The sequence below is a fragment of the Silurus meridionalis genome, chromosome 4, assembly GCF_014805685.1.
Source record: "Silurus meridionalis isolate SWU-2019-XX chromosome 4, ASM1480568v1, whole genome shotgun sequence".
Lineage (NCBI taxonomy): Eukaryota > Metazoa > Chordata > Actinopteri > Siluriformes > Siluridae > Silurus > Silurus meridionalis.
Genome location: NC_060887.1, coordinates 24,765,463 through 24,791,953, shown reverse-complemented (window position 1 = coordinate 24,791,953; position 26,491 = coordinate 24,765,463). Strand labels below are relative to the sequence as shown.

The 26,491-nt window shown below is 35.8% G+C and overlaps 2 protein-coding genes across 8 annotated transcripts; both read left to right on the top strand.

Annotated features, from left to right (window-relative positions):
• The first annotated feature begins 668 nt into the window (after window positions 1-668).
• tcea3 (transcription elongation factor A (SII), 3) lies at window positions 669-12,184 on the top strand. Of its 7 annotated transcripts, none has more exons than XM_046848119.1 (22): window positions 669-1,163; window positions 1,714-1,776; window positions 2,245-2,350; window positions 2,457-2,559; window positions 2,715-2,858; window positions 2,946-3,032; window positions 3,974-4,075; window positions 4,186-4,278; window positions 4,454-4,552; window positions 7,746-7,874; window positions 7,993-8,055; window positions 8,233-8,292; window positions 8,466-8,531; window positions 8,615-8,677; window positions 8,780-8,842; window positions 8,934-9,011; window positions 9,495-9,655; window positions 9,791-9,847; window positions 10,342-10,496; window positions 10,783-10,929; window positions 11,176-11,247; window positions 11,667-12,184. In XM_046848119.1, the coding sequence occupies exons 1-22, from the start codon at window positions 1,095-1,097 to the stop codon at window positions 11,673-11,675; spliced, it is 1,989 nt and encodes a 662-aa protein (XP_046704075.1). In that variant the 5' UTR covers window positions 669-1,094; the 3' UTR covers window positions 11,676-12,184. The 7 variants fall into 7 exon arrangements, with proteins under 7 accessions (XP_046704075.1, XP_046704073.1, XP_046704074.1 ...); XM_046848117.1 differs by lacking the exon at window positions 669-1,163 and adding an exon at window positions 1,205-1,527; XM_046848118.1 differs by lacking the exon at window positions 669-1,163 and adding an exon at window positions 1,206-1,527 and having other exon boundaries at window positions 8,236-8,292.
• Window positions 12,185-21,026: 8,842 nt separating this feature from the next.
• Window positions 21,027-26,037, top strand: oprd1b (opioid receptor, delta 1b). Its single transcript, XM_046848576.1, has 3 exons — window positions 21,027-21,640; window positions 23,237-23,592; window positions 24,295-26,037. The coding sequence occupies exons 1-3, from the start codon at window positions 21,411-21,413 to the stop codon at window positions 24,822-24,824; spliced, it is 1,116 nt and encodes a 371-aa protein (XP_046704532.1). The 5' UTR covers window positions 21,027-21,410; the 3' UTR covers window positions 24,825-26,037.
• The last annotated feature ends 454 nt before the right edge of the window (window positions 26,038-26,491 follow it).

The window sequence follows — 26,491 nt, the reverse complement described above, 5'->3', positions numbered from 1 at the left end:
TAAAACTCGTGTACACCAGGCCTAATGTGTATTTAATAGACGTTAAATGATGTTACTTGACTTTTTAAAACTTAAGAAGCAACATTTTGGATTGGATACATTATGTATAAGAAATACACTCAATTGATATAGTGCAAATAATTGTCCACTGAATTATTCTTGAATTTGGCATTTTGATAATGATGTAAATGCGATAACTAGAATTTAATTAATCGATAAATTACTATTGAAGTGCAATGTTCTATAAATAAGTGTTGTTTGCATTGCCTGCTTTATTCCCCATAAGAAAAAAAAACACCTTCGGTAAATAATTTGGTGTAGATATAATATAATAGATAAATAAATAAATATTCGGTGCTCTACACATTTCTGCAGCACAGTCAAGAGTCGGAGCATTTATGATATCTAAGTTTGGCTGATGTCAGTTATATGAGATAGAGATGAGAGCCAAAGTCCTACTTTAGTCCTGCAGAACACTAGGATGATATTTGACACCACACTGCCGTCTGCTGGACGATTTATGAAACATGTTCAGCTGTGCTCCAGCTGGCCTATTTTTAACAGGACACTACAACTTGACTAGTGTGATTAGTTTGGGATCAGTCCCTGGTGTCCATTTTACTACCGTGTCCGGCTGGTCAAAAAGGACTAGTGTCCATTTTTTTAATCTAAAACACACAGCTGTAGTAATAGCATGTTACAAGTGTTCATTAGGGAGAATAGCTGCGAATTGCAGGTGTTCATTTTTGCATTTGTCTTTTGTAGGACGCATGAAACTGCACTCCAGAGACGTATTTTTCTTACTGAAATAAACAATTTGCATTCAGTATTGGTAGTAAGCTTGTGTCCGACCTTCTTTCTATTCCTGGCACTTGTCATGTGTCCAGGGCATTTGGCTTAGAGGCTCGTGCTGTACAGGCCCGCCCCTGAGCCGAGCGGGACGCTGCAGGAACAACTGCGAACCAAACTTCTTCCATTACGCGCGTTTCTCTTTTTGTGTGTGTGTGTGTGTATTTTTTGTTACATTCTCTAAAGTCGATCCACATTCATTTATACTTTCACTTGCTGCTGTAGGCAAAACCGATGCGTACACAATGACACGAGAGGAGGATCTGATACGGATTGCGAAAAAACTAGACAAAATGGTGTCTAGGAATAACACGGTGAGATTATTTATTTTGACTTCAACCTGTTGTTTTCCTCTTCTTTTTTTTTCCAATGGTTCCCCGTGTGCCGTGTTTTGAGTTGTTCTTGGTACGCCATACGTCGTACATTTCGCTTATTTTGCATGCATATGCACACTTCCTATGTTGATTACTTACACAAGTGTGGAATAGTGTGGAATAGTGTTGCTGCGCGCGGCCGCGCGTCGGGACACGCGCATGTGAACAGGTGTCCTGTAGAGCACTGAGCAGTTGCTGTCTGGGTTTATGCGATACGAGCATGAACAAATGTGGAACTACAGGCAAAAACTGGACTAAGTATTTTGCTTGCAAGTATTTTTTGACTTTTGGAAACTTTGTGCAGGTGCGTATATTTTGCGCCGTATAAATGTTTACTCACTTCATGCGTGTCACTGAGCCCTAACAACAAGATGGAGGAATTACCTGATTAAATAGGAACCATTTATAGATAAGTCACTCAATCCAGAATAATAACATTTAATCAGCAAGGTGTAACAAAAAATCTAATGTTTCTTTTCCTTTCTTTCAGGAAGGCGCTCTTGACCTGTTGAGAGAATTGCAAAAATTTGATATGACCCTAAAGTTGCTTCAGGTATGATTAGCTCATAGTCAAAAAAAAAAAACAACAACAATAAAAACAAACTATAAATTATAAACTTTAAAGCATTTCACTGCATGTCGTACCCTGCATGTATGTGACAAATCAAATTTGATTTGATTTAAATCAGAAAAATAATCACTTTATTCATTCAATTGATTTTTATTTGTATAGCGTTTTTAACAATGAACATTGTCTCAAAGCAGCTTTACACAGATGATGTGGTGATTAAAAGTGAATATGTTCTTTATAAGTAAGTTTGTCCCTGATGAGTGAGCCGGTGGTGGAAAAACTCCCCTTTATTCAAGTTAAACATCAGAAACAGTGTCAATCCAAAGACAAACTGGAACACAGCAATTGACACAATCGTCAAAACTATCATACAACTAATATATCTATATATAATAGTGTTAGAATTATGATTATGATGCATGACGGTAGTTCTTTATTCTTTTGTTCCAGGACACAAGAATTGGTATGTCTGTCAATGGAATAAGAAAACACTGCAGTGATGAAGATGTCGTCTCCCTTGCGAAGATCCTGATCAAAAACTGGAAGAGGCTATTAGGTAGCTACGATGTTTTGGCCTATTGATTATGAAGTACTTTAAAATACCCAAACGCTTCTGCAAAATAAAGAGGTAAAATAGTAATAATACTTGCAATGCATTATAGAATCGAGCCATTCCCAGAAGGCTGAAAGACCAAACGAGATCAAAAATGGGAGCACGGCCAATACACAGTCACCCAGTGGACCTTCTCCAGATGCAGAGTCAAGGTAAATCCTGAATTGAAGCAAATGAAACTGTAAAGTTTAAGTAAAAGTGAAACCAAACAGTATTTATATCATATGTAGGTTTTTATGAATTGAAACTAAGTAAGAAGAACAAGAAGACCAATACACATTTAAATCTAATCTTTTTGTCTTGTCAGTCCGAAATCTAGTTTAAACTCTCCCAAGAAACCTGTTGATAAGCACAGAAAGGTGAAAAATGATGCAGTGTTTAAGAAAGAAAGACATGTAAGTGACCACAAAAAGGAAAAAGCTGACAGTAATCACACAAAGGAGAGGGAGAGGTGAGAGCTTGTGCCTTATGTGGATTTCTTGATGTATTCAGTGGTAAAATATTGTCACAAGTTTGAAGAGTTCTTGTGTTCTGTTAGGATGAATGTTATGGATTCAAGTGTATCTTCCTCTGCTTCACCACTCCATCATCACAAGTGCTCATCTTTGGAAGTGAAGAAAGACAGGTTAGGGCTATTGTATGCCATCAGAGGATGTGCCTGGCATTAACATATTAACATTCAGTGCCTGCAAAATACTGAACGGCTGTGGTTGATAAACACCAAATTACATTGTGGTGGTGTGCTGAGAATTGGTGTATGTGTTTGGGTAAATAACAGGCCTGGTCTATCAAGATTAGCTCATTATCATAGTTAATCTAGTGTGATAAAAAACTAATCATTATCTTAATGTAAACACTATCATATAGGAGTGTTATTTCAGATAATGTTTTCTCTATTTTTCCTACATGTGTTTATTCATTCATGTACTCCTTTATTGAAAACCCACATACAAGGTTAATTTTTGTCTCATTCTCATGTTAGATTATTTTTCAGTAATTTGTTACAAACCATATTAGGCAGTAGTATACTTTAAGGCTACTGATTAATAATAATATGTGCTGAATAATGTGTGAAAGCGTTCAGGGAGATGCCCCTGATGTTATTTTGCTTTCTGTTTATTTTCATTCCATTCTCACAATTAAGGCTTGTATATGTAGAAACAAACAGCAAGCATCATGTTTTCTTGCTTGGCAAGCTCTATACAAGCTCTATACAAGCTCTATACAAGCTCTATACAAGCTCTATACAAGCTCTATATGAGCTCTATACAAGCTCTATACAAGCTCTATACGAGCGCTATGCAAGCTCTATACAAGCTCTATACAAGCGCTATACGAGCTCTATACGAGCTCTATACAAGCTCTATACAAGCTCTATACAAGCGCTATACGAGCTCTATACAAGCTCTATACGAGCTCTATACAAGCTCTATACAAGCTCTATGTAAACGACTGAGAAATATATATTATGACTTGACAGCTATTAATATTTTCTTCTAATTATTACTTCAGTATTAGTGTCATTTTGCTGTTTTTGAGGTGCTGAATACAAAATTAATTACACAGGAGAGAGGCTCCCGATCCCCACAGTCTTCCTCAACTTCTTCACCTTCACCATTCTCTTCCTGCTCATATTCATAAACACCAGCCTGAGGTGAAGAGAGACAGGTCAGCATCATTGGAATGAACAATGACAAACTCTGTGAGAACACGTTTAAGAAACAGTGGATGGATGCGTTGAGATCTTAATTTGTAGAAATTGTATAAATTACTTTCAGGAGAGTCACACCAGAAACTTTGACCTCTCAACATTCTCAGTCTCATCATTCCTCTTCTAATAAAAGGCCATCTCTAGAAGTTCCTAAAGAGAGGTCAGAATGTGTTTCAGCATGCCTTTTAAACTCATGTTTTCATTACTATCAACAAAAATAGTCTGCCTTGTACAAAGATGTATGCTTATAGTTCAGAATATATAGAACATTGTGATTTTTTATTTTTTTTTGCATGTATTAAATAACTAAAATAAGCTGCTTATTTAACACCTAGAAAAAAGACTTCAGATCCAAATGCCCCACTGCCTCCTTTACCTCTTCATCTGCATCCTCCTGCTCAGAAACAGTGTGCTTTAGAGATGAAGAAACTGAGGTCAGATCATGTTTGCAATGGTGACTTAGACCATAGAAGTAATTTGTTGTTGTGAATATATGTAAAACTTGCATGAAATTTGAAATAACTCTTTGTATCTGTCTCTGTTTGCTTTATTCAAGTGCAGAGTATGTTTTATTTAACTGAATTTATAAAATCCAGATTTAACCTTCTAACTGCTTTGCAACCATCAACTACTGTATATAAAACTAATGTATTTTAATATAGAACTCCCACAAGCTTTTGTGGTGATTAGGAAAAGTTTGTGGATGCTCTATTATTATAGTATAAGTGTACAGTACACTACTCATTGTTTAAACATCATAGAAAGTATTGAAACCTGAAGGAGTTTATGCCAAAGAAGCGCAGCAATGCAAATATCACTACGTCTCTAGCAAATATGGCACACTTTAACTTGGCTATGTACCAAGAGATCAAGGATTTGGTTTTAGCTGATAACATCCTGTTTGTTTTATTTGTTGTGCCCTTGAGAACCACATTCCATACACAGTAAAGTGCTGCCATTTTTACTACAGGACTTCAATATTATTATTTCCGTTTATAATGTGACCAGGGTTACTTAGAACTCTTCTGTTGTACTGTATCATAATGTTTAAATACATGGGAATGAGTTACAATCAACTGCTCTTTGAAAAACAACTTTTTTTCTTGTTCTGCCTATCAGGTTTTTTTTTTTTTTTTTTGCATTTATTGCTTTTAAGGAAACACATCAGGTTAATTATTGTGCATTGCTACTTTTATTGTGTTACTGCAACAGAGCTGCATGACTGTAAAGGATCCTTGTGCAAAATGAATTTAAGGGTAAAAAAAACCCCTGAGAATCAGTGAAAAACATATCCAAAATGTAATTATTCAAATACTTAAGTAATAATTAACCATAAAAACAAACAATATATGACACAAGACATTGCACAGATATTATATGATATATGATATATATATATATGTATATATATATATATATATATATATATATATATATATATATATATATTTTTTTTTTTATTTTATTATTATTATTATTTTTTTTAAAGAATGTATTAAACAACCCAGAAAGTAGTAGTAGGAGTAGTACATTTAGCTTTAATGACAGTTTGGCATTTGGCATTTTCATAGAATCACTGCGTGAGTCAGGCCTTCATGGTTGAATTGTGGCAAAGAAATAATTTCTTTAGAAGAATGACAAGCAGAAGAGACTTGCTTGGGCCAAGAGACACAAGAAATGGACATTAGCTCAGTGGAAAACTGTCCTTTGGTCTCATGCATCCATATTTGGTTCTAACTGCCATGTCTTTGTTAGACGCACAGAGGGTGAACGGATGGTTCCTGAATCTGTGGTTTCCTTATTGAAGCATGGAGGAGGAGGTGTGGGGGTGTTTTGCTAGTCAAAATTGAGGGTACACTTAACAGCACAGCATTTTGCAGCAACATGCTATCTTATCTGGTTTGTGCTTAGTAGGATCATAATTAGTTTTTAAAAAGGACAATGATACCAAAGGTCCTTCTCTATGTTATGGAAGAACCATTCCAGTTGTCTACTTCATGAAGGTGATTTGGAGAATTCCAAAAGTGTGCAAAGCTGTGATCAAAGCAGAAGGTGGCTACTTTGAAGAATCGAAAATATAAAACATATTCTGGGTTATTTAACGTTTCTATTTACTACATAGTTCTACACATGTAATAGTTTGCATAGTTTGGATGCTCTCAGTATTAATGTACTATGTTGTTAATGATGAAGAAAAGCCACTGAAGGAGAGTCCAAACTTTTCACTGGTACTCTATAACCTTTGTCTAATCCAAAGTGATTTGGGAAAGTATTTTTTTAAAACAAAGTATGGTAAAATTTATTCTGGAATAGTTGACTCTGGAGGCGAAATCCAGCAGTGTCAGCTCTTACAGAACTCTATCGGCCAGATTTATGTTTGGTTGCATGTGGAAGTCCTGCATAAGTGAGCAGTTTTAAGGCTTTCCCTTACAACAAGGCCAAACTACTATTTACCCTGGCACCTGGGCACCTGGAGTCCAAAAAGTTTTAGGTAAACTAGTTGGGCTGTCAGAGAATCAAAGTAGGTGGACTATGAGCTCCATTAATCTACATGTTTTACAGTGAAACTGCTAACTAGAAGATATAGATAACTGTACCATCCACATGGTCTTACTGTATTTTTATGTAAGATGGTTAAAGGCAATTCAAGTTAAAATGTTAAGTTCTAAAGCATAATTCTGTGTAGGTCCTGGGTTGGACTAACCTAAAGTAAAGCAGGCAGTTGTAAAGATGGACCTCAGTTAATCTCAGTTAATCCCTACAGTACTGTGTTTAGAGGCTGGAAACTGGTTATGAGTAACTAGGCTTACAACACGTTATAAATAAGTAGGGTAACCTAAAAGTGTTCTTTCAATTGTGACCTCTGGTGGTGGAATTTGAGATTGTTAGAGAAATGTGTAATGACCACTTTACAATTCATCTGTTTAAATTGCATATGACCTTCACAATAGATTCTACTCCCTTCCATGTGTATGGTTAACCTACATGGCTTGAATTTAAAATGTGTAAGCAGTCATACTGCCATTAGTTTACAATTGCAAATTATTATTGCCTAATTTTAATATATTGGCATGTAATTAAAGCCCCCTTAAGATATTGGTTCTGGGTTTGAAAGTTGCACACCAGCTTGCTTCTTTTATTTGGAAATCATCCTGTTCAAATTCTGATAATGCCACAACCTTCCATTGCTGGGAGTCAAAATAGCAAAATTAATCATGCTTGCTGGGTGGAGGGATGGCAAGTTCTCTTGTCAACAATAGCATCATTTGGAAATTGTGGGCACCTGAGAGTACATGTATAAAGATGAAGGCTGATAGCTTTTTGCTTGAGTGTCTCCAGCTGTCTCGTGATTCAGCATGACTGGCTTTGACTGGCTTTATGTGCTTGAAAGGAATGTGTTTGCCCCCCTCTCCTCATTGGGCAGCTGTTTTGTTATTATTATTATTATTATTATTATTATTATTATTATTATTATCATCAGCAGCAGCTGTATGCATGCAGTCAGTGCAGTACCAAAATTGTCCTGCAAGTTGTGTTTCTGTGATGCATGTCTAGAAGAAGAATATGCAATATATGTGTTGTCATGTGATTATGCCTTTTTCAACAGTTAATTGTTGTTGTTATTAGGAAACAGCCTGTGAATCCTGATGCTTCTCTTCCTGCTCTTCCTCTCCACCTTCATCCCTCTACTCTTACAAAGCGTCCTCCCTTAGACATGCAGAAAGAGAAAGAAAAAGAAGCCAAAGACAAAGAAAGGTTATGGTATAGGATTTTCAGCATGCTGGGAACCAGACATGTTCCATATGTGTTTATCTGAACAGATATTTTTAGTATTTGTCTCACGGTAGTTTATTTCTCCCCATAAAACATGTAGAAAAGACATGCCAGCACCAAAACGAAGTGCACAACAGCTGATATCTGAACATCAGAAACACAGGTCTGAAGCTTGTAACTTATCGGTCTTCAAAGCTGGAATCTCTCATCCTGCACGTGTCCCATGTCTTGAACTAATTACAGATATGTGAACCGCCTGATCATGGTGAAAGGGAATGCATGTGGTGAAATAATGTATTTGAATTGTTATTTAAAATGTTGATTATTGCTCCTGTGTCAGCAGAGATCTGGGGGAGAGTAAACCAGCCAAAAGACTGTCTACAGACATGAAGAAAGAAAGGTCTGAATGACATAGATGTGTCATTATGGATGAAAGACAGGGGGCAGTATCATTGCACTAATTAGTTTAGCAGTGATTTCATGGTCTCTAATTTTCCAGGGATTTTTTTTTCATATTAAATTGGTAGTGTTCATAAATTCTTATTGTTTTTTTGTTGTTGTTGTTTTTTTAAGAATGGATTCGTCAAGTTTTAGTCAACAACCTCTGAAAAAGCCGATTAACGACACAAAGAAAGAAAGGTCTGATCAGAAACATCAAATGTGACATTGGAACAGTTCATGATAGAGTGGAAGCTTTATAACAAAATCTTTTTTCCTTTCAGAAAAGACTCCACCGATTCTAAGTCTATCCAGAGGCAGCAATCAAGTGACTCTAAACCTCAGAGGTACAGTATAAGCCTTAAACCTTTTTTTTTTGTTGCCAATTTTTTAATCATTAGAGCAAATGTTACTGTTTAGGGCAGATAATATAAAACATTTTTACACAGAAGGGACTCAGTTAACCCAAAGTCAGGAAGCTCACCCCTGCCTAAGAAGCTCTCTGAGGAAAGGCAAGAATAACGCACACTTCTACACTATACAATCATTAGTTTTCAGAACTTAAAAAAGAGAAGTTTGAGAATATTTGCTTGTGTCTTCCAGGAGAGAAGCTCATGTTCCTAAGTTGACTCTACCAGGAGCCATACAGAGAAAGGTGTCCACAGACAGTAATGATGAACGGTAGAGTTTATATAGCATCTGATGCTAATTGCTGTTCAACATTTCATTTATTTTAGTTAATTTTCATATTTTAAATGTTTAGATTTTTTTGTGGTCTAACATGCTGAAATAAACTTATCATTACTGTCATAATTTGGCAATAACTATTATTAAGTGTGTTAGATTAGACATATCATTGCACAGCATGTGCTTAGACTTGAGTGAGATAACTCAAAACCAAGTGACTTTTACTGAGAGTTACTGACCCCGGCAGCTAAGGCTATGTTTGGAAAATTACACTAAGTCTGATTCATATCACAGTTATAGCTCAGAGAGTTATTTTAGTAAGCAATGAAAAAAGTTTGCTGTGCCCAGCTCTATGTAGATGTCACTACAGTCAAATCCACAGTAACATTGTGTATGATGCATATCTGAATCAGTGGAAATAAGATTCAATAATGTTTTAATGCAATATCATCATGATATTTTGTCCCTTCTGCACAGAAAAAGTAAACCTGAGACTCCAAAGACACCAAGCACCCCTACCACCCCTCTGTCCCCTTCATTTAGCCCTGCTGGTGGTCCTCTGTCCCCTCACCTGCTTACTGGGGACTCCGTTAGGGACAAGTGCATCGAAATGCTGTCAGCTGCACTACGCACAGATGGTAGTAAAACACAGAAAACCCCAAATGTACAATCATAACATTTCCCTTAGATTTTATGAGTATGAAGTTTATTAGTAGATCATAATTAAGTGATATTCCCCACCTTTTATTTATTGATTTTCTTTTTATTTACAGATGACTACAAATATTATGGAGCAAACTGTGATGCCATGGCAGCTGAAATTGAAGATCATATCCTTTCAAAACATGAAAATGAATCTTAGTAATCTTGAAATGAAAGATATTTTAAAGATGTATTTATGATATATTTATTTGTTGGTTGTATAAGACACTATGCACAGTATACCACCAGAGAAACAGCTCTATCAGAAAGTGATTATATTAACACATTTCAGTTAAAATGTAAACAAGAATAATACTAGATAGCACTGATGGCTTTGATAATTACCATTGATGCTGGCAAATCTATTAAGGAGAAAAATGATCAGTTGACTAATGTCATCTTGGTAAAGTGTAATTGTTTTTGTAGGATTGTGTGTTGATTGGTGGCCACAGTGTGAGACAAAGTTAGCAACTCTGCTGCAACAGTCAATGTGAGATGACAGGATATGAAATGACAAATAGCAGAATTAGCCTTTATCATGCTGCTCAGCTTTCATAAGCGAAGACTCTTCAGTGAGAGATTTACAACATTAATTTCTCCTTAACTGAACTTGTCTCCTTAAATATCTACCAGGAGATTAAAGCCAAAGATATGAAATATAAAAACAGAGTGCGTAGCCGCATCAGCAACCTGAAAGATCCGAAGAATCCAAATTTACGCAAAAATGTCCTGGGAGGCGCTATTGAGCTGAGTCGCATAGCCTCCATGTCTGCTGAGGTGTGTATAAAGTATTTATGTTTGGAATTATAATTATAACTTTTGTATTTAGGTGTTGATGACAAACATATGAGATTTCAAACCTATTAATATTAATGAAAACTCTCCACCCACCTGAATTAATGTTTAGTTTTCCTGATCTTTAGGGGTTATGTGTCAGTTATCAAAACATGGTAAAATTATACAGTTATTTATTAAGCTTTTGTGAAACGTATAAATGCTCGCACTCTTGGCAGCACTTATGGAGTCATTTTAAACTGGCTCTGTAATGTTCTCTGTGAGTTAGGAAATGGCCAGTGATGAGCTGAAGCAGCTGAGGAACATTCTGACTCAAGAAGCCATCCGCGAGCACCAGATGGCCAAAACCTCAGGCACGACTACTGACCTGCTGCAGTGTGGCAAATGCAAGAAAAAGAATTGCACATACAACCAGGTATTTTTCTGAAACGCACAAAGACGCTAAATTAAAGTTTTTCTTTTCACTAGAATTTTATGTCGCACGTATGCTTCGACACTAATGTTATCAAGCCAGACAAAATTCAAACAGAGAACAAAATGTTTAACTGTCTTCTGTAGCAAATAAATGAAATAAGCACCAAAGTACTAGAAGTTAAATGTATTAAAACTTAGCATTTTAAACATGTTATTGATTATCGAATGTTAACGTGATATTGCACAGGTGCAAACTCGGAGTGCTGATGAGCCGATGACCACATTCGTATTGTGCAATGAGTGTGGAAACCGCTGGAAGGTGAGAAGCATGAGTTTAAAGAACAAACATGGTTTATTTCTGATATTCAAACAATTTCCTGTACTAGTAAACTTTTGCTAAGATGGTTTTTGGATGTGGTGAGGAAAGACATGCAGGTAGTTGGTTTGAAAGAGGCAGATGTAGAGGACAGAGTTGTATAGAGACTGATAATCTGCTGTGACGAACCCTAATGGGAGCAGACGAAAGAAAAAAAGTTAGCTTTCGCTATGATATATATTGTATTTATCTGAATTGTAAACCATAATACTACATATCACTTTATCCCACTTTCATGAAATATATTTTGAATAGATTTTAACAGCACAACTCATTGATGGATTTATTGATCTAAATATAGAGAGTTTGATTTATTGGTGGTCCATGTATATTGTTGAATATTTTTTAAATATATATTTCAGTTTTGCTGATTCCTGTTCAAAGCTCCATCTACAGTGAACACTTGGGATCCTTTGTTTTTTTTGTTTTTTTAATTGCAGATTACACTTTGGTGTACAATTAAAAAAATCCAAATGAATTTTAAAGGCTTATTTGAATACTGGAGTTTCAAAAATGCCACACATGAGACAATACAATCTGTATAGTATTCAGTAATTTTTTTATTTTTTATTTTTTTCTACTGCATATATTAACTGCATGATATGAAGTTTGGAATAAAAAAAGTCCATTTGGAATATTAATCACAACCATAATGTACTGTTGTACATGCTACAGCAATAATTAAACAGAAAGCAAAAAAACTCTACATCAATGAATAAAATAATTATAACACATTAAAAAAATAAGAAATGGATTTGATTATTGTGCAGCTGAAGTGTTAGCAGGTCTTCAGACACTGTTTGACTTCATTTGTTCTACAGTAATAATGTTAATTATCGAGTGTTTCCTGTAGTATAAATAAAGTTGTATTTGTACTGAAGCTGTATCTTTGTGGTCTATATTTACTTACACTCCCATAATATAACTTCCGTCAACACAAGACATAAGAGACGTCTGTTCTTTTTTAGATAAAGGCAGTATTACGTGTGATGAACACATCCGCTGCACCCATGGCTACCAAGAGATACAAGCCTGAGCTAATAATGCCCCTGTCTCTATAGTGAGCCTTAATAAGTACTATGCTCTTTGGCTCATTCTTATTCTCTGCACTAAACAACTGACTCAGTGTGGAATTACCCGTTTTTATCACTGACACCTCAGGATATATTGTTGATCCACAGTAGCCACCTGAAAATCGAATAACATAAATTGCTTGAAGATCGCCTTCCAAATTCATTTAATAAAATTACTAATTTAATATGTCTAGCTAGTCTAGAAATTGTGCTTTAATAAATCTACCCCAATTTAGTTTTTTAGTCAAGATTTCTGCAATTGTATGATATTGTAATATTTTTCTCATATTTATTTGAAACTGTTCTTAGTAACATTTCGATTTTGCCCTTATTGCATTAAAAAGCACCTGCATTTAGTGCTGATTTCAACTTGGTAATAAAAACAAATTACACCATCACTGTAATAACATGTTGTAATGCTTAGAGTTTTAAAGTTATATACGTGAGGAAAAACACATCCGAAATTTCCCAGTCCTTCTATATGTCTAAAAGAAAGTCTCTTAGCATAACACTTCGACATTTCAACAATTATTATTATAATTCTAACAGTTTTTCTTTGTTAAATAACAACACATTTCTAAATCCATATATTATTTGTTTTAATAGATGTGGAGCATTTGCCATACAAGTCCTTGCAAATGAGCTGTTACTATAGCAACTATAATACATTAGAATTACATTTCAATTCAGAGAGCTGCCGTTATAGCTGCTAAATTAACCCCAGATGTAGTTAAGGATGTGGCCTTAATTTCACACATTGAGAGACATTTTAGTTTCAATATTAGGTTGTAACAGTCTTGGCAGCACCCGTTCAAAGAACACGGCAAAGCCAGCATGAGGGTTTTATCCATTACAACTTGTTCTCCTTGGAGTAGTCAGCAGGCAGATATGTTTAGTTTTTGCTCACTACTTATTCTGCACCACCTCAGCTTTGCTCAGCTCATGTCCGCAAGTGCTCATCCGACTGCATAGAGAAAGAGAGAGAGAGAGAATTGAACATAATATACATGCACACATTCTTTCTGCTTATCTCCCCTATTGCACCCTCACCCCACCCTCTGGCACATTCTTGTTAATCCATGCCCTCACCATCTACACAACTGTTCTCAAAAAGAAGGATGAGCTGCTGGCACTCTTGTGATATTTGGCAATATTTTCCCACAGATACCAGCCTTATAATTATACTCCAATAAATCCAACCCAATGATCTCAATTATAGCTCTCTCTACAGCCCACTTAAAATAAAAGACTCCAGTCATCCAATCATAAGTTAATATTGCAGAAGATGAACGATAGCTGTTCTCATAGGCCTAGTATCAAAGCAGACATAAATTAGACTTCCAGCTTGCAAAGTAATTAATGTTTGGAATGCGAAATATGAAGTGTATGAATTAAGAGTCTTAGTACATTTATTATTTATTTGTATAATAGTATTTGCAAATGAACTCTTTGAATACTGAGTAATATACAAATATGAAACTGTGTAATAAAAATCACTAGTATTCTCTTTACAATGAACAAAACCAAACAGGATGTTGAAAAGAAAACAGCATAATAGTGTGGCATATACATATTTCTAAATCTGAAACAGTCAAATATCCACGGATTAGACAGAAGATAATTGAGTTTATTTTTAGGGTTGTGCCATTTCAAATATAAACTCTTAACCATCTTATAACAACAAATTGCTTGTAAATTGGCTGGATGAAATAAAAAGCTGTTTCTGTGGCAGCCTAGTAAATGCAGCACCTGAACTTCACAGTAATTGAAAGTGCAGTTGGGATTTTGTGTTGTAATCCATTGTGTTCTCCTGGAGTTGACTCAGTGCTGTGATTCTCTCCAAGGAGTCAAATATTAATTGTATGGGTGACCATTATTGTTGACCATATAGTGTTGCATGAGAACCAGACTACATTGTTTTCTACAATTAATTGTACTGTATATCAGACACCTTATTGCTGTACATACTTATACCCCACACATTTCATGCCTTATTATTCTGTTATGTCATATTCAGGTACATAATTACTTTCACGATTGCACTCTTTCCTTCCCTAGATTACTTATGTATTGTATTTGTGAACTTTGTGTAACAACATTGTATGTATATGTCTAGGTGCATATTTTATTGCAAGTATTGGTGCTGTATGAACCTTGTGTCATCTGCAGGAGTGCTATAGCATAAGCAATTGATTGCTGAGCATTTCCTATGTTTTATTGCCAGGACAAACAGTGCATTCTTATTTAAAGTGTATTCCATTTAGCACTGAAATGTCCTCTCTGAGCATTGAATGTGCTTACAGTCCTTTTGCAACTTTGCATCATATATATATATATATATATATATATATATATATATATATATATATATATATATATACCATCTACTATATATACCATCTATATATATATATACCATCAGTCTATATATATATATATATATATATATATATATATATATATATATATATATATATATATATATATATATATATATTAGACTGATGGTATTCTTAGTGTGTGTTCAAATGAACCAGTATCAGAATTTATTTATTAATGTATTCACTTTAAATTTTTATTGTCACAAAGCAGCATCTGCTTGTAAATCTGGGCATAAGATTTAAATTTATTCCTGAGCAAGCCCGAGGCAATGGCAGCAAGAAAAGCTCCCTGCGGCAATTAGAGAAATAAACTACGAGAAAAGCCAGACTCAAAAGAGAAGCCGTCTTTATCATTGGTGACTTCAGGTAGAATGATTTCTAATCATTTTAACTCTATAACTGTATAATATATCATTAATCAGTGCTAAGAACTTGAGTAGGCATATCATTAGTGTTTTGTGTTTCTTGTACAAAGTTGGAGTTACTATTGAGACTTGGATGTAAACTGTTATTAGAAATTGTTGTTCTGTAGCCAAGGAAGAACATCCACAGCCCCATGCATGTGGGGTCATCCACAGTAGCAGAGCATGATTTTCAGATTAGTGATGCATCAGGATAATTTTTGTTAAATAGATTTGCACTCATGAATTAGAAGATTAGCATTATAATTAATCTTGCGTTCATTCTTAGTCCATTGAGGAAATGTACATTTATGGCATTTGGCAGACGCTTTTATCCAGAGCAACTTACGTTTATCTCATTCATACATCTGAGCAGCTATTGGGTTAATGGCCGTGCACAGGGGCCCAGGAATGGCAGCTTGGTGAGGCTGGGATTTTAACTCATGACCTTTGGATCCAAAGTCCAATGCCTTAATCACTGAGCTACCACTTCCTCACACACATCCCTACCTTGTTTTATGTCCTTGCACCTTTCTCTAGGAAAGAAAAGCTAACAAGGTTTAAGAAAGCGAGGTTTAAGGCTAATTGTGCCCCTTCTCTTTTAAGTTCAAAAGGTATGTAATTCCTAAACAAGTCTTGAGCTGAGACCCTTTCTATGATCTCAAGGATAAAGGGGGATAAAATGTTTAATATTTGACCTCTAGTTTGAACATTAATATGGGTTTGGGTTGCTTAATTAATTGTTTGATAACTAATTTGTTATTTAGACAAAGAAATCAGTTAAATTAATTTAGGATTGGAGTACAGAAATCCAGCCATTAAACTAGTGTGCTTGTGTTTGTGTCAAAATAGTTTCAGGTATCAGTTTGTCTAACCATATGATGGACAGCATGACACCACTGACACCCATAATGTGGTTTTAAAGCCTAAATTTAGGACAGCCATGATAAGTCAGACAGTATATCTGCCTCTCGCCCACCCATACTGTTTGTTTTTCATGCCAGGAGCGACCATGCTAAAAGATACTGCATATAAGAAGTTGCATTGAATGCTAGCTCAAAATAATCAGTACATGCATTTTTAACTGATATTTTTAGTCTTATAAATTGACATGTTTTGATTTCACCATTGTCAGAAAGGGATCTTAATTGAGTCAAGAATTACTAAGAAACCATTTGCTAGCTTGCTGACATGCTATTGTAATGTTGTGATAGAAACCCAGGGGGAACAAGAAGTATGTGGACAACTGACTACCACATCCACACACTAATTTGAAAGCACACATTTGTATACAATGATTTTACACTGGAACTAAAAACATGTTTCAGCATGACAGTGCCCTCTATGCATAAACCCACATCAAAAATGGTTTGCCCAGATTAGTATAAAAGTTGCCCTGAACTAAATTTCAATGAACACTCACCAATACTTCATGTCCTCACAAATCTTTACTTTCCCTAGAAGAGTTGTGATATATAGTATGTATATTTTTGCAATAGAACTGTACTGGTTGACCTGGGTACACCTTCAGTGGGGAACTTGTGTGTGCCACTCACATTATCATGATAATGAACACTACATTCATTGTTCATACAATGTTTTTTATTGTAGTCAATCAAATTTCACCTTGTAGGACAACGCAACGTGTTTCTGTTTAATTGAGCAGAAATCTAGGGAACTGCAATGTATTTCATGCATCCTCATGGTCAGACTTTGGAAACAGGCATACTGGCTTGTAGATGTGCTGACATCAAGAAATTCATTCTGAAGCTCGGTGAACATGTTCATTTCCTTTTTGTTATTTATATATGTGCATCATGTCCTACGTGACAGTTTATCAACAGCTGAATCGTATATTACAAAAATGTAGATAGTAATAATAAATAAATAAAACATGCTAAACTGTCTTATGAAATTTGCCACTTGATGAGCATTTTGTTTCGATGTGGGAGTGAATTAACTGTCTGCTGTGTGGGCTATTAGAGCTGCACTTCTGTAAAGTACACAAGCTGGTGTGCAGGGCTTTTTGTGGCTTCTGGCACATGTGCAAAATTTGTGTAACTAATAAAATAAACTCATAACAAATCACTAAAGAGAGAGGGGGTGACGTGTCCCCATGGACATGCTTATGACAGGATAAGAAGCAGAGAGCTTGTGTGTGTGTGTGTGTGTGTGTGTGTGTGTGTGTGTGTTGTGTGCTGCTGATAATGCTGTTCTAATCGGAAAAAGAGCTAATAAGTCCCCATAGACAAGTGTCATCCATCTCCTTATCTAATGCTCTGTTTCCTCCCTGGGTAATACCACCACTGCAGCTAAGCCCTGTGGGATGTCACATGCAGATACATTACTGTTGTTTGTACAGAAGGAATTACATTCTCTGCTGGAATTTAATTAATGTAAACAAAGGAAGAAGCCATTTAGAGCAGATTAAAATCATAAATTCACACAGAAGCATTAAAAACTAGTTATGTGTGAATAATATAGCAGTGAATAATATATACCATTAAAATATAAATATAGAAACACAAAACCTAATCAAAACAAGCAAGACGAGTGAATTCTAGCATCAGGAACAGAATATTACAGTATATAAGATATTTTTAAGCATTACATTTAAGTCTAACGTTAATGTAAAACCAATTTCAAGGAATTGAAAAGATGTCCGTAAAAACAACAAATGAACTAATAAGCAAGATTTCTTAAACATGAAAGAGTTTTAAGCTTTAGTATTAAGCCTATATAACCGAGATAATGAACTGCAGGCTGTTTCTGTCACATCAAAATATGGTGCACAAATTCAAAGGCCTTTCAAAACCAATGAAGAGAACTTGAGGGTCTGTTTTTCTGTAGAGCTCCCCACAGGCTGAATGCAATACCTTTTCTGGTAAAAAATGAAGCAGGGAAAATAATTGGATGTTAATAGTATTCAGGGTTTGTTCTGTCCCTCACATTAGTGCTAATTAAGCCAGGACACTGCCTCACCATGAGTAGGCCCTCAGTCACACTGGGTCATCTGCATCTCAATAACTTTCTTTTAACACTTGGAAAAAAAAAAACAAAAAAAAAACTGTGCTATATGGACATTACATTTCTGTCTACAGGTTTTCAACTGATTTTGAGGTTTGTAATGATCCTTTCCAAGAAACACCTCAGTGGAAGTATAAAAGCCATGGGAAATGAAATGAAGATCAGAGTGCACTTTGCTAGCTTTGTGTTCCACATGAATCAATAATGGCCACTGATTTATTTGCACTGAAATATATGAGTTGAATTATCGCTTAAATCTAATAGAATTTTGTTCTTTCTTGAAAAGCATTGTTATACTGCAAAATACTTTAAAACATTTCAATCCCAAGATTAAAAAAAAAATCAATGGCATGAGTGTAATTTCACTGGAGTTATACCAGACATTGCATTTCACTAAACCTGAGATTCTCACCAATATTCAAAACAACAAATAGAGTTAAATAAATAAATAAAGTTTTGAAAGTAACTGTACAGACAATCAAATTGTTTTTAAATGATCCTGATGTGTAGTTTCAGTGGGCCTGTATCTGCTCATTGAATCTACAAGTCTCCAAATCAGTAGTTAAAGGATGGAGACATTCTTCCCAGGTAGAGTGTTGCAGAGTGCTATGTGAATCATCACTCTAAAATCTCTCAAAAATGAGACTTGGTTACAGTAGACTACGTACATAATTTACATTATTATCATTTACATCAATTTTCATCAAACCCTTGTGCCCTGTGGATAAAGACGTTATCATGGGGACAGGTGGACCCAATATTCCCTACATCAAACAGAGCCAGTTTTTTTCCCTTCCAATTTTATGCATCATATATGAACATTTATCAAATATTTTTCACTATATGCAATATTTATCAAATATGTTGCACTATAGGCAAGCAATCCTTTATATGTCTTATGCACACAGGCAATATTACTTTGTAATCCATCATCACAGAAGAACCAAAGAACCTGTAGTAGTCATACAATATAATAGATATTGTGATCAAACAGTGCTTGCATGTGTGTTTCAGCACCTTCTACAACGATTGAACATATTATGTAACTCGAAACTATGTGTATTAGAGGTCCATCATTCACTGTGTCAGCGGTATAGCATCGCATGCTTTCTCACAGCATCGATCCATCAAGCCACAACGACAGCATAATGGGCATCGTTCCTTCATCCAGTAAGGGACACAAGAGATTTCTGAGAGAGAATCACATTGTTTATCTTTCTTAATGATCATTATTCAAAAATAATCAACTCCACTAAGCAGTGTCTTGAGAAGCAGCTGACCTTATGGAAACCTTATGGGACTTAAAAGTGTACTGACGGTAAACCTTTAAAAGTGTGGCCCTTCAAGTCATGTGTACAAAAGATGCAAAATACTGAAAATGATAGATTATGTAATTGACATAACGTGTGAACAATGGAAAATGTTTGTTTCGTTACACCAGTTACCTAGAAATTAACCTCAGCCTTGTAGTCAGTGCTGTGTAATATTTTAGTAGAAGTAGGAAATAGAAAAAGAAATCTAACCAGAAAAGAGCCATAATCATGATGTGATTCAATAATTATGATGTTCTGCTTTCCCAGGCTTTTTCACAAAACCAGCTTATTATCTGTTGTAGGGGGATTTTCAAATGCTGGTTGTAGAAAAGCTGTAGATTACATTTCCTGAATGATTCATAATGTATCATATAGTATAACAGGATTTAAGTTAAATTGCGCAGAACTTCACTCATCGTTCGCACCAGTGAAAGGGCTCGTGCATGTAAATTGTGGGTAAAGCTTACCTATACATACTTGGTTCTAGTGTTTGTGTGTTGTCCATTATGCAGCATTTACACTAAAGAAGGATTTGTATCTTTTAAACAAGGCTGTATATCTGTGGTCAGCAAAGCACCTGTAATGTTTCTATTGGTCAGTGTGGTGCAGCATGGTATAGTTAGCATTCAGAACGTTCTGTATCTGTAGCAACAGTGAAAAGGCTACAATCATATGTTTTAAAAGATAAAATGTTTTAAAAGATAAAACATGCCAAAAACCAAAGAGATTGGATACAGTCTTGGGGTTTTCGTATTTACTTGATGGGGCTGCACCTCAATCATCTTTTGCTCCAAACAGCATGTTGCTATATGAGGCCAACATTTTGTGGTTGTACTATTTTGGCATAGTAAATAGCAGATCACTACAACTGGTCATCAGAATAGTTGCTTGAAAAATAATTTAAGACATGATCAGAGTTGAGACAATTTCAAGTGGGAAAAAAGGGACATATTTTGCCCTTGTCTTTAGCTTAAAAAAATATCATTTAGGGGCTCATTTGGATAATTATGTAACTGCTAAGAGCTAATCAGTAATCTTTACTTCTTGTTCCTCATATATGTCATTGTTCAGTACCCAGGCAACAGGTGTTAGTCAAATCAGTTTCAGCATGGGTATTGATGAATGGAAATAAATTTTACAAATCAGGATTGGTTGTGTCACAGCATGTGTTGTTAAAAACTACAGTTCATTGGTCATCATTGGCAATTAGAGTCAGTGGAGAGGGGCTCATTCATTTAGGTTTATGGACTGTTCCAGTGGTGTGTTTTGAATTATTTTGTGTAACCATAGTGCACAGAAATGCTGCTGTTTTTTATTTATTTTTTATATGAGCTACAAATTCATAAGACAGATTCATACAGCCTGGTTCTGGTCCTGCACAGTTTAGTGTATTTGTCCTCCTTGCACACCACAATACACACAAGAAGTTTCTAACACTGGTCCTGGAGTATCTCCTGCACATTTTAGCGTCACTCAGGAAGTTGCATCAGCTGATTAGTGGATTGTGGTGTGCTGGAAACTGTTTAATGTGCAGGACCAGGACCTGGGCCAGACTGTACTGAATCTGCCTTATGAATTTGTAGCTCATTAAACAAACAGCAGCATTTTTTTTCCACTATATGTTATGCATAATAAAACACACCACTGGAACAGCCCATTCATCTGAGAGCAAGAAAAACTAAGACATTCCATAATTGTGGATAGCTTCAGTACAGTTACCTCGCGCGCGCAAACGGAGCTCCTCTAAAGCGCGCGCACGTGCAGCTCAGGGTAGGGCGCGTTCCTGAGAGCGAGCGCTCTCGTGCACTCTGCGTGCGCATCTGTCCTCTGTTCTCACACATCTGGAATTATAACCCTGGAAAAGAAACGATTACACTAGTATTTCGATCTCAGAAGATCTCACGGAAACTGATGGATCCTCCAGCGGTGACCGGGAGCGGATTTGAAGAGCGTTATATAGTCATGGCATATAATGAGAACTTTTCGGCACCGACTCGGTTTCCGTTTAACAGGAGCGCAGAGCAGAGCGCCGTGAGCGAGAGAACATCAGTGATCATCGCCATCTCCATCACGGCGATTTACTCCGCCATCTGCGCGCTGGGGCTCCTTGGAAACCTACTGGTTATGTACGGCGTGGTCAGGTACAGATCCGCAAACAGACAGAGAAACAAACACACAACTGACCTGCTTTACACTTAAAACAGATACACATTAGCTGTATTACTAGTAGAACTGATCTGTTCGTACAGGAGAAAGAGAGAGACTCTGGACTCTTTTGCTATATGTTTAAGGTATGAAATCAGGAACATTGCTGATGATGCCAGACAAATAAATATCGTAAAACCAGAGTTGGCTGAGATCAATTCCAGCAGCACACACACACACACACACACACACACACACACACACACACACACACACACACACACTTACAGACATGGAGCAGTCAATGATGAAGCAGTCAAATACACAAAGCAGAGATTTGCACAATAGTATCCTTCATATAAATCCATAAATCCTTCATGGATTGTTAATTTAGCCCAACAATCTTTTGTTTGTTTGTTTGTTTTTTTGCCTGTTACTAACAAAAGTCTGTAAACAATATTAGATCTCACATGAAGCATTTTATACATGTAAAATAAAAAGGTCTCCATTAAAAAAGTTAAATTTTTGTAATAAAAGAAAAGAAAATTGACTGGCACGTGTTTCTTGTTCCCTAGATATGATATTTTAGATGAGAGATAGATGATTTTATAATCAAATAAGTAGCAGCTTTGAAGATCTACACTTGATTTGAGGACTGGGTTTAACCTATGAGAGTACAGGAAATCATGACATTTTGAAGCTAAAAAAAATGCACAAGCACAAGCATTGTAGCCAGAACTGTCAGTCACAAAGGAACAGCAACATGTAGCCAGAACAATGATGTGTCTTCTAAGAATTTTGTACATTGTATTGCTTAAAGCCTTACTCAAATTGGCACTAATAGCTGTTTTAATAATGGATGAGACACTTATGTTCTAGCAGCAGAGCCATTATTTAAATCTTTGAAAACATAATTAAAATAAACAGGAATCTTCATCCATAAATGATTTCAGGTGTTTCACTTTAATCATTTTTGTTTTCTCATTCGACTCTACTACACCACACATCTTTTTCTGACCTTTTAGCTGATAGATGTTGCGTGGAGTTAAGACACCAAGATTCCTCCCAGATCATTAAAATGTAATCTTTACTTAATGACGCACACAGCGGAGTGTGAGCGCATAATTAATCAGGTTAAAGCTTGTCTTTACCAAGGGCTTCATTTACAAACGCAATACTGGCCAGTTGTTTACAGCAAGAACTCTTCATAGCTCTGAGGCTTTTTATGTATATATGAAGAAAAACAAACTATACATGCAAATCTGTCTGATAACAACTGGCTTCAGCACTTACAGTCATATTTGACTGAGACAGTTCTGTTTTGCTGGAAACATTTTAGTGAGCCTTTACTACACCTCCTTTTATGACTGAAGTACAATACATTTCTTGTAAACATCTCACATTGCAAACTGTTGAATTAGTAAAATTAGTAAAAATCATATTGCCTTTTATGTAGAGACTGCATTTTTGCTACCGAAGTAGATTTAAAATTGTGCAATAAACCAGTGCCCTCTATTCAACAGTATATGCTTCTTTTTACCTATGACATAAACAGTAATATCCAAATCAACATTTTTATTGTATCTCAACAGGTACACAAAGATGAAGACAGCAACCAACATCTACATTTTCAATTTGGCTCTGGCAGATGCTTTGGCTACCAGCACTCTGCCGTTTCAGAGTGCCAAGTACCTGATGAGGACCTGGCCTTTTGGGAAACTGCTGTGTAAAATAATCATTGCTATTGACTACTACAACATGTTTACCAGTATCTTTACTCTGACAATGATGAGTGTAGACCGATACATTGCTGTATGCCACCCAGTGAGAGCTCTTGATTTCAGGACACCTGTCAAGGCGAAAATCATCAACGTCTGCATCTGGATCCTGTCATCAGCCATCGGTATTCCAATTATGATCATTGCTGTAACAAGAGACGCGGACAATGGTAAGCTGCTTCTATAGATGAACTGATAATAAGAAAAATGTAGTAGTGTTGTATTATCAAGAGAGCAGTAGTATAAACAGAGAGCAAAATTAAAAATGTTGTAAAAAAAAAAAAAGAAATATTTTGAGCAGAGGCAAGATATCATTTAAAATGAGAACATGAGATATTGCAGGATCAAGAAACATACTTTTGGAGTATGTGTGGCAGATTTACTTAAGCCTGTGTTAGAGATTACAACAGTTTAGAGCAGTACATTAAAATGATACCTACAACACTACATAGGATAGTCACTGTATGATCTCTCTAACCACTGAAGAATTATGCAATTGATGTTTTCTTTTTGCAAACTGTCTTTTAGATATGAAAATTATGCATTTAGCAGTTCTACTTTTAGATTAAATATAGTGGCAGAAAAAACTGGTGAACAGAGTATAGTTGTAATATAGCAATGCATCAAGTTTCTTTATAAACTTTTGTATACTTTATTTTTGTTTGGTGCATCATTTACATGTGAGTGCCAGTTTCCCCAGCTTACTGTAAAGTCTTATTGCAGTAAGTCTTTTTATTGCAAGAAAAAATCTACAGGCTACATAAAAGGATAGAAACACATTCTTACCAAATCAGTGGGACAGGTTTGCCTCAAAGTGAAATAAATAACACATTCTTACAATTACTGTTACTAATCTTTCCATACTTTTATAGGTAAGACCATCTGTATGCTGAAATTTCCCAACCCTGAAAGATATTATGACAATGTGACAAAGATGTGTGTGTTCATCTTTGCCTTCGTGGTGCCTGTTTTGGTGATTTCAGTCTGCTATGGGCTGATGATTCTGCGTCTAAAAAATGTACGCTTGCTCTCTGGTTCCAAAGAGAAGGACAAGAACCTGCGCCGCATTACTCGTATGGTGCTGGTAGTGGTTGCAGCCTTCATTATCTGCTGGACACCCATCCATATCTTCATCATAATCAAGACCTTTATAGAGATTGACTATAAGAACCCACTTGTGATCATTAGCTGGCACTTGTGCATCGCTCTGGGCTACATGAACAGCAGTCTAAACCCAGTACTGTATGCATTCCTCGATGAGAACTTCAAGAGATGCTTTCGAGAATTTTGCCTGCCGTTTCGCTCTCACATGGACCAGAACAGCTTTTCCAGAGCCCGCAAAACCATCAAGGAACCCGTCTCAGTCTGTGGGACAACAGATTCTGTCAGAAAGCCCACATGACTAGCCCTCGTCCAGGGATCACCTGGACGAACAAATAGAAGCCAGCAGGACCTACAGTCTGAGTGCACTCAAATCTCAACTACTGAGTTCTGAGTCACCCCAAACCAAATTTTTACGACCACATATTTAAAAGTGAATTCATATAAATCAACATGTATCAAATGGTTTACTTTATATTCACAAAATCTAATTATATTCTAACTCAGTATATATCCTACAAATTTGGGACAAATTCAAGTTGGATTCACAGACAAGATCAGTTTTTTTCTGATTATATGTAGACTATAGACAAAGGTTTGTAAATACCTGACCAAAACACTTGCACTTCTCAATTTAGGTGTAGTACTTTCTTTGTTTTCACATTTTTTCTTCAGTTGCTTTGGAGCATTTCTCATATCATACTTAATATTTGCAAACCAGTAAGTGCATTCTTAAAACAATTTGTACAAACAGCACAATACATTGGATTTCATGCAAAAGCCAGAACTTTTCCCAAAATCCTTAGTTCATCTCTCAAAAGTAAGTGATTGTGTCAATAAACACTTCATTGCCATCAGAATGACAAGTCCTTTTGTCATTGTTCACAAACAAGATCGTCAAAATGTTTAGTTAAGTTGTCAGTATGATGCTGCACTGTTTACGTATTTCCTGAAGTAAACTACGGTTTGGATTACAATGATTAAAAATGCACAAGGCTAAATTTCTTCTCTATGGTTTATATGAATTTCAGCAGCACAAATGTATTTATCTGATTGCATGAGACTGGACAGGATTTACACTTTTACTCATTCATTATTCATCAATTTAAGAAACATTTACCCCAAAAAAAGTTTAATAGAAATTTAAGGTTGACAGATTCTGACAACTGGTTTAACCATTTTACATTCAATGACTTGAATTCATGAACTGCTGCCGAGATGTTTTAGGAGTTTATTCAGGTAATACCAGCATAATATATATTTGATCAACATGACATACACATCTGATAATGTAGGAAACAACAGACACTTGTACACAATCGATTTAATGTATGTACCAAAGCATTCGCAATTTTATCAAAGCAACAAGAAATGTTTTTATGATGAGCACAAATGATTAAATGATGTGGAGGTTGAACATTTCTGATCTGAGAAACGCTCCAAAGCAACTGAGAAAAACTGTAAGACATCCATTACTTCAGGAAGTAATAATACATTGTACACTAACCTATAAAATGTAGCTGTTGGGATCTATTGCCATTCAGCCAAAAGATGATTAATGAGGACAGGCAATGATGTTGATGGTGAAGTGGTCTGGGACACATCAGCATTCCAGTTCATCCCAAAGGTGATCAGTGGGCTTTTAAGGTCAGGGATCTGTAAACACCACAGGCTTGGATTCATATGTGTCTGATTATCAGGTTTCTACAAACGTTTTTGGTCATTACCCGTTTTCACAATATCTATTAGGTGAACTCAGACTATGAATAAAACCCCTGGAAACATAACAATAAAAAGTGAAAGAAACGCTTCAAAGATGTTTCATAGTTCAAGAGATGACTTGCTGTCAAAATGAAAATTTTATTTCGCAGAGCCTTAAGCAGTTTACTGAAGGCATGGATGATGGAAAAAATATACTGCAATAGAGAAATTATGACTGTCGAGACACTAAAGGAAATGAATGTGTCA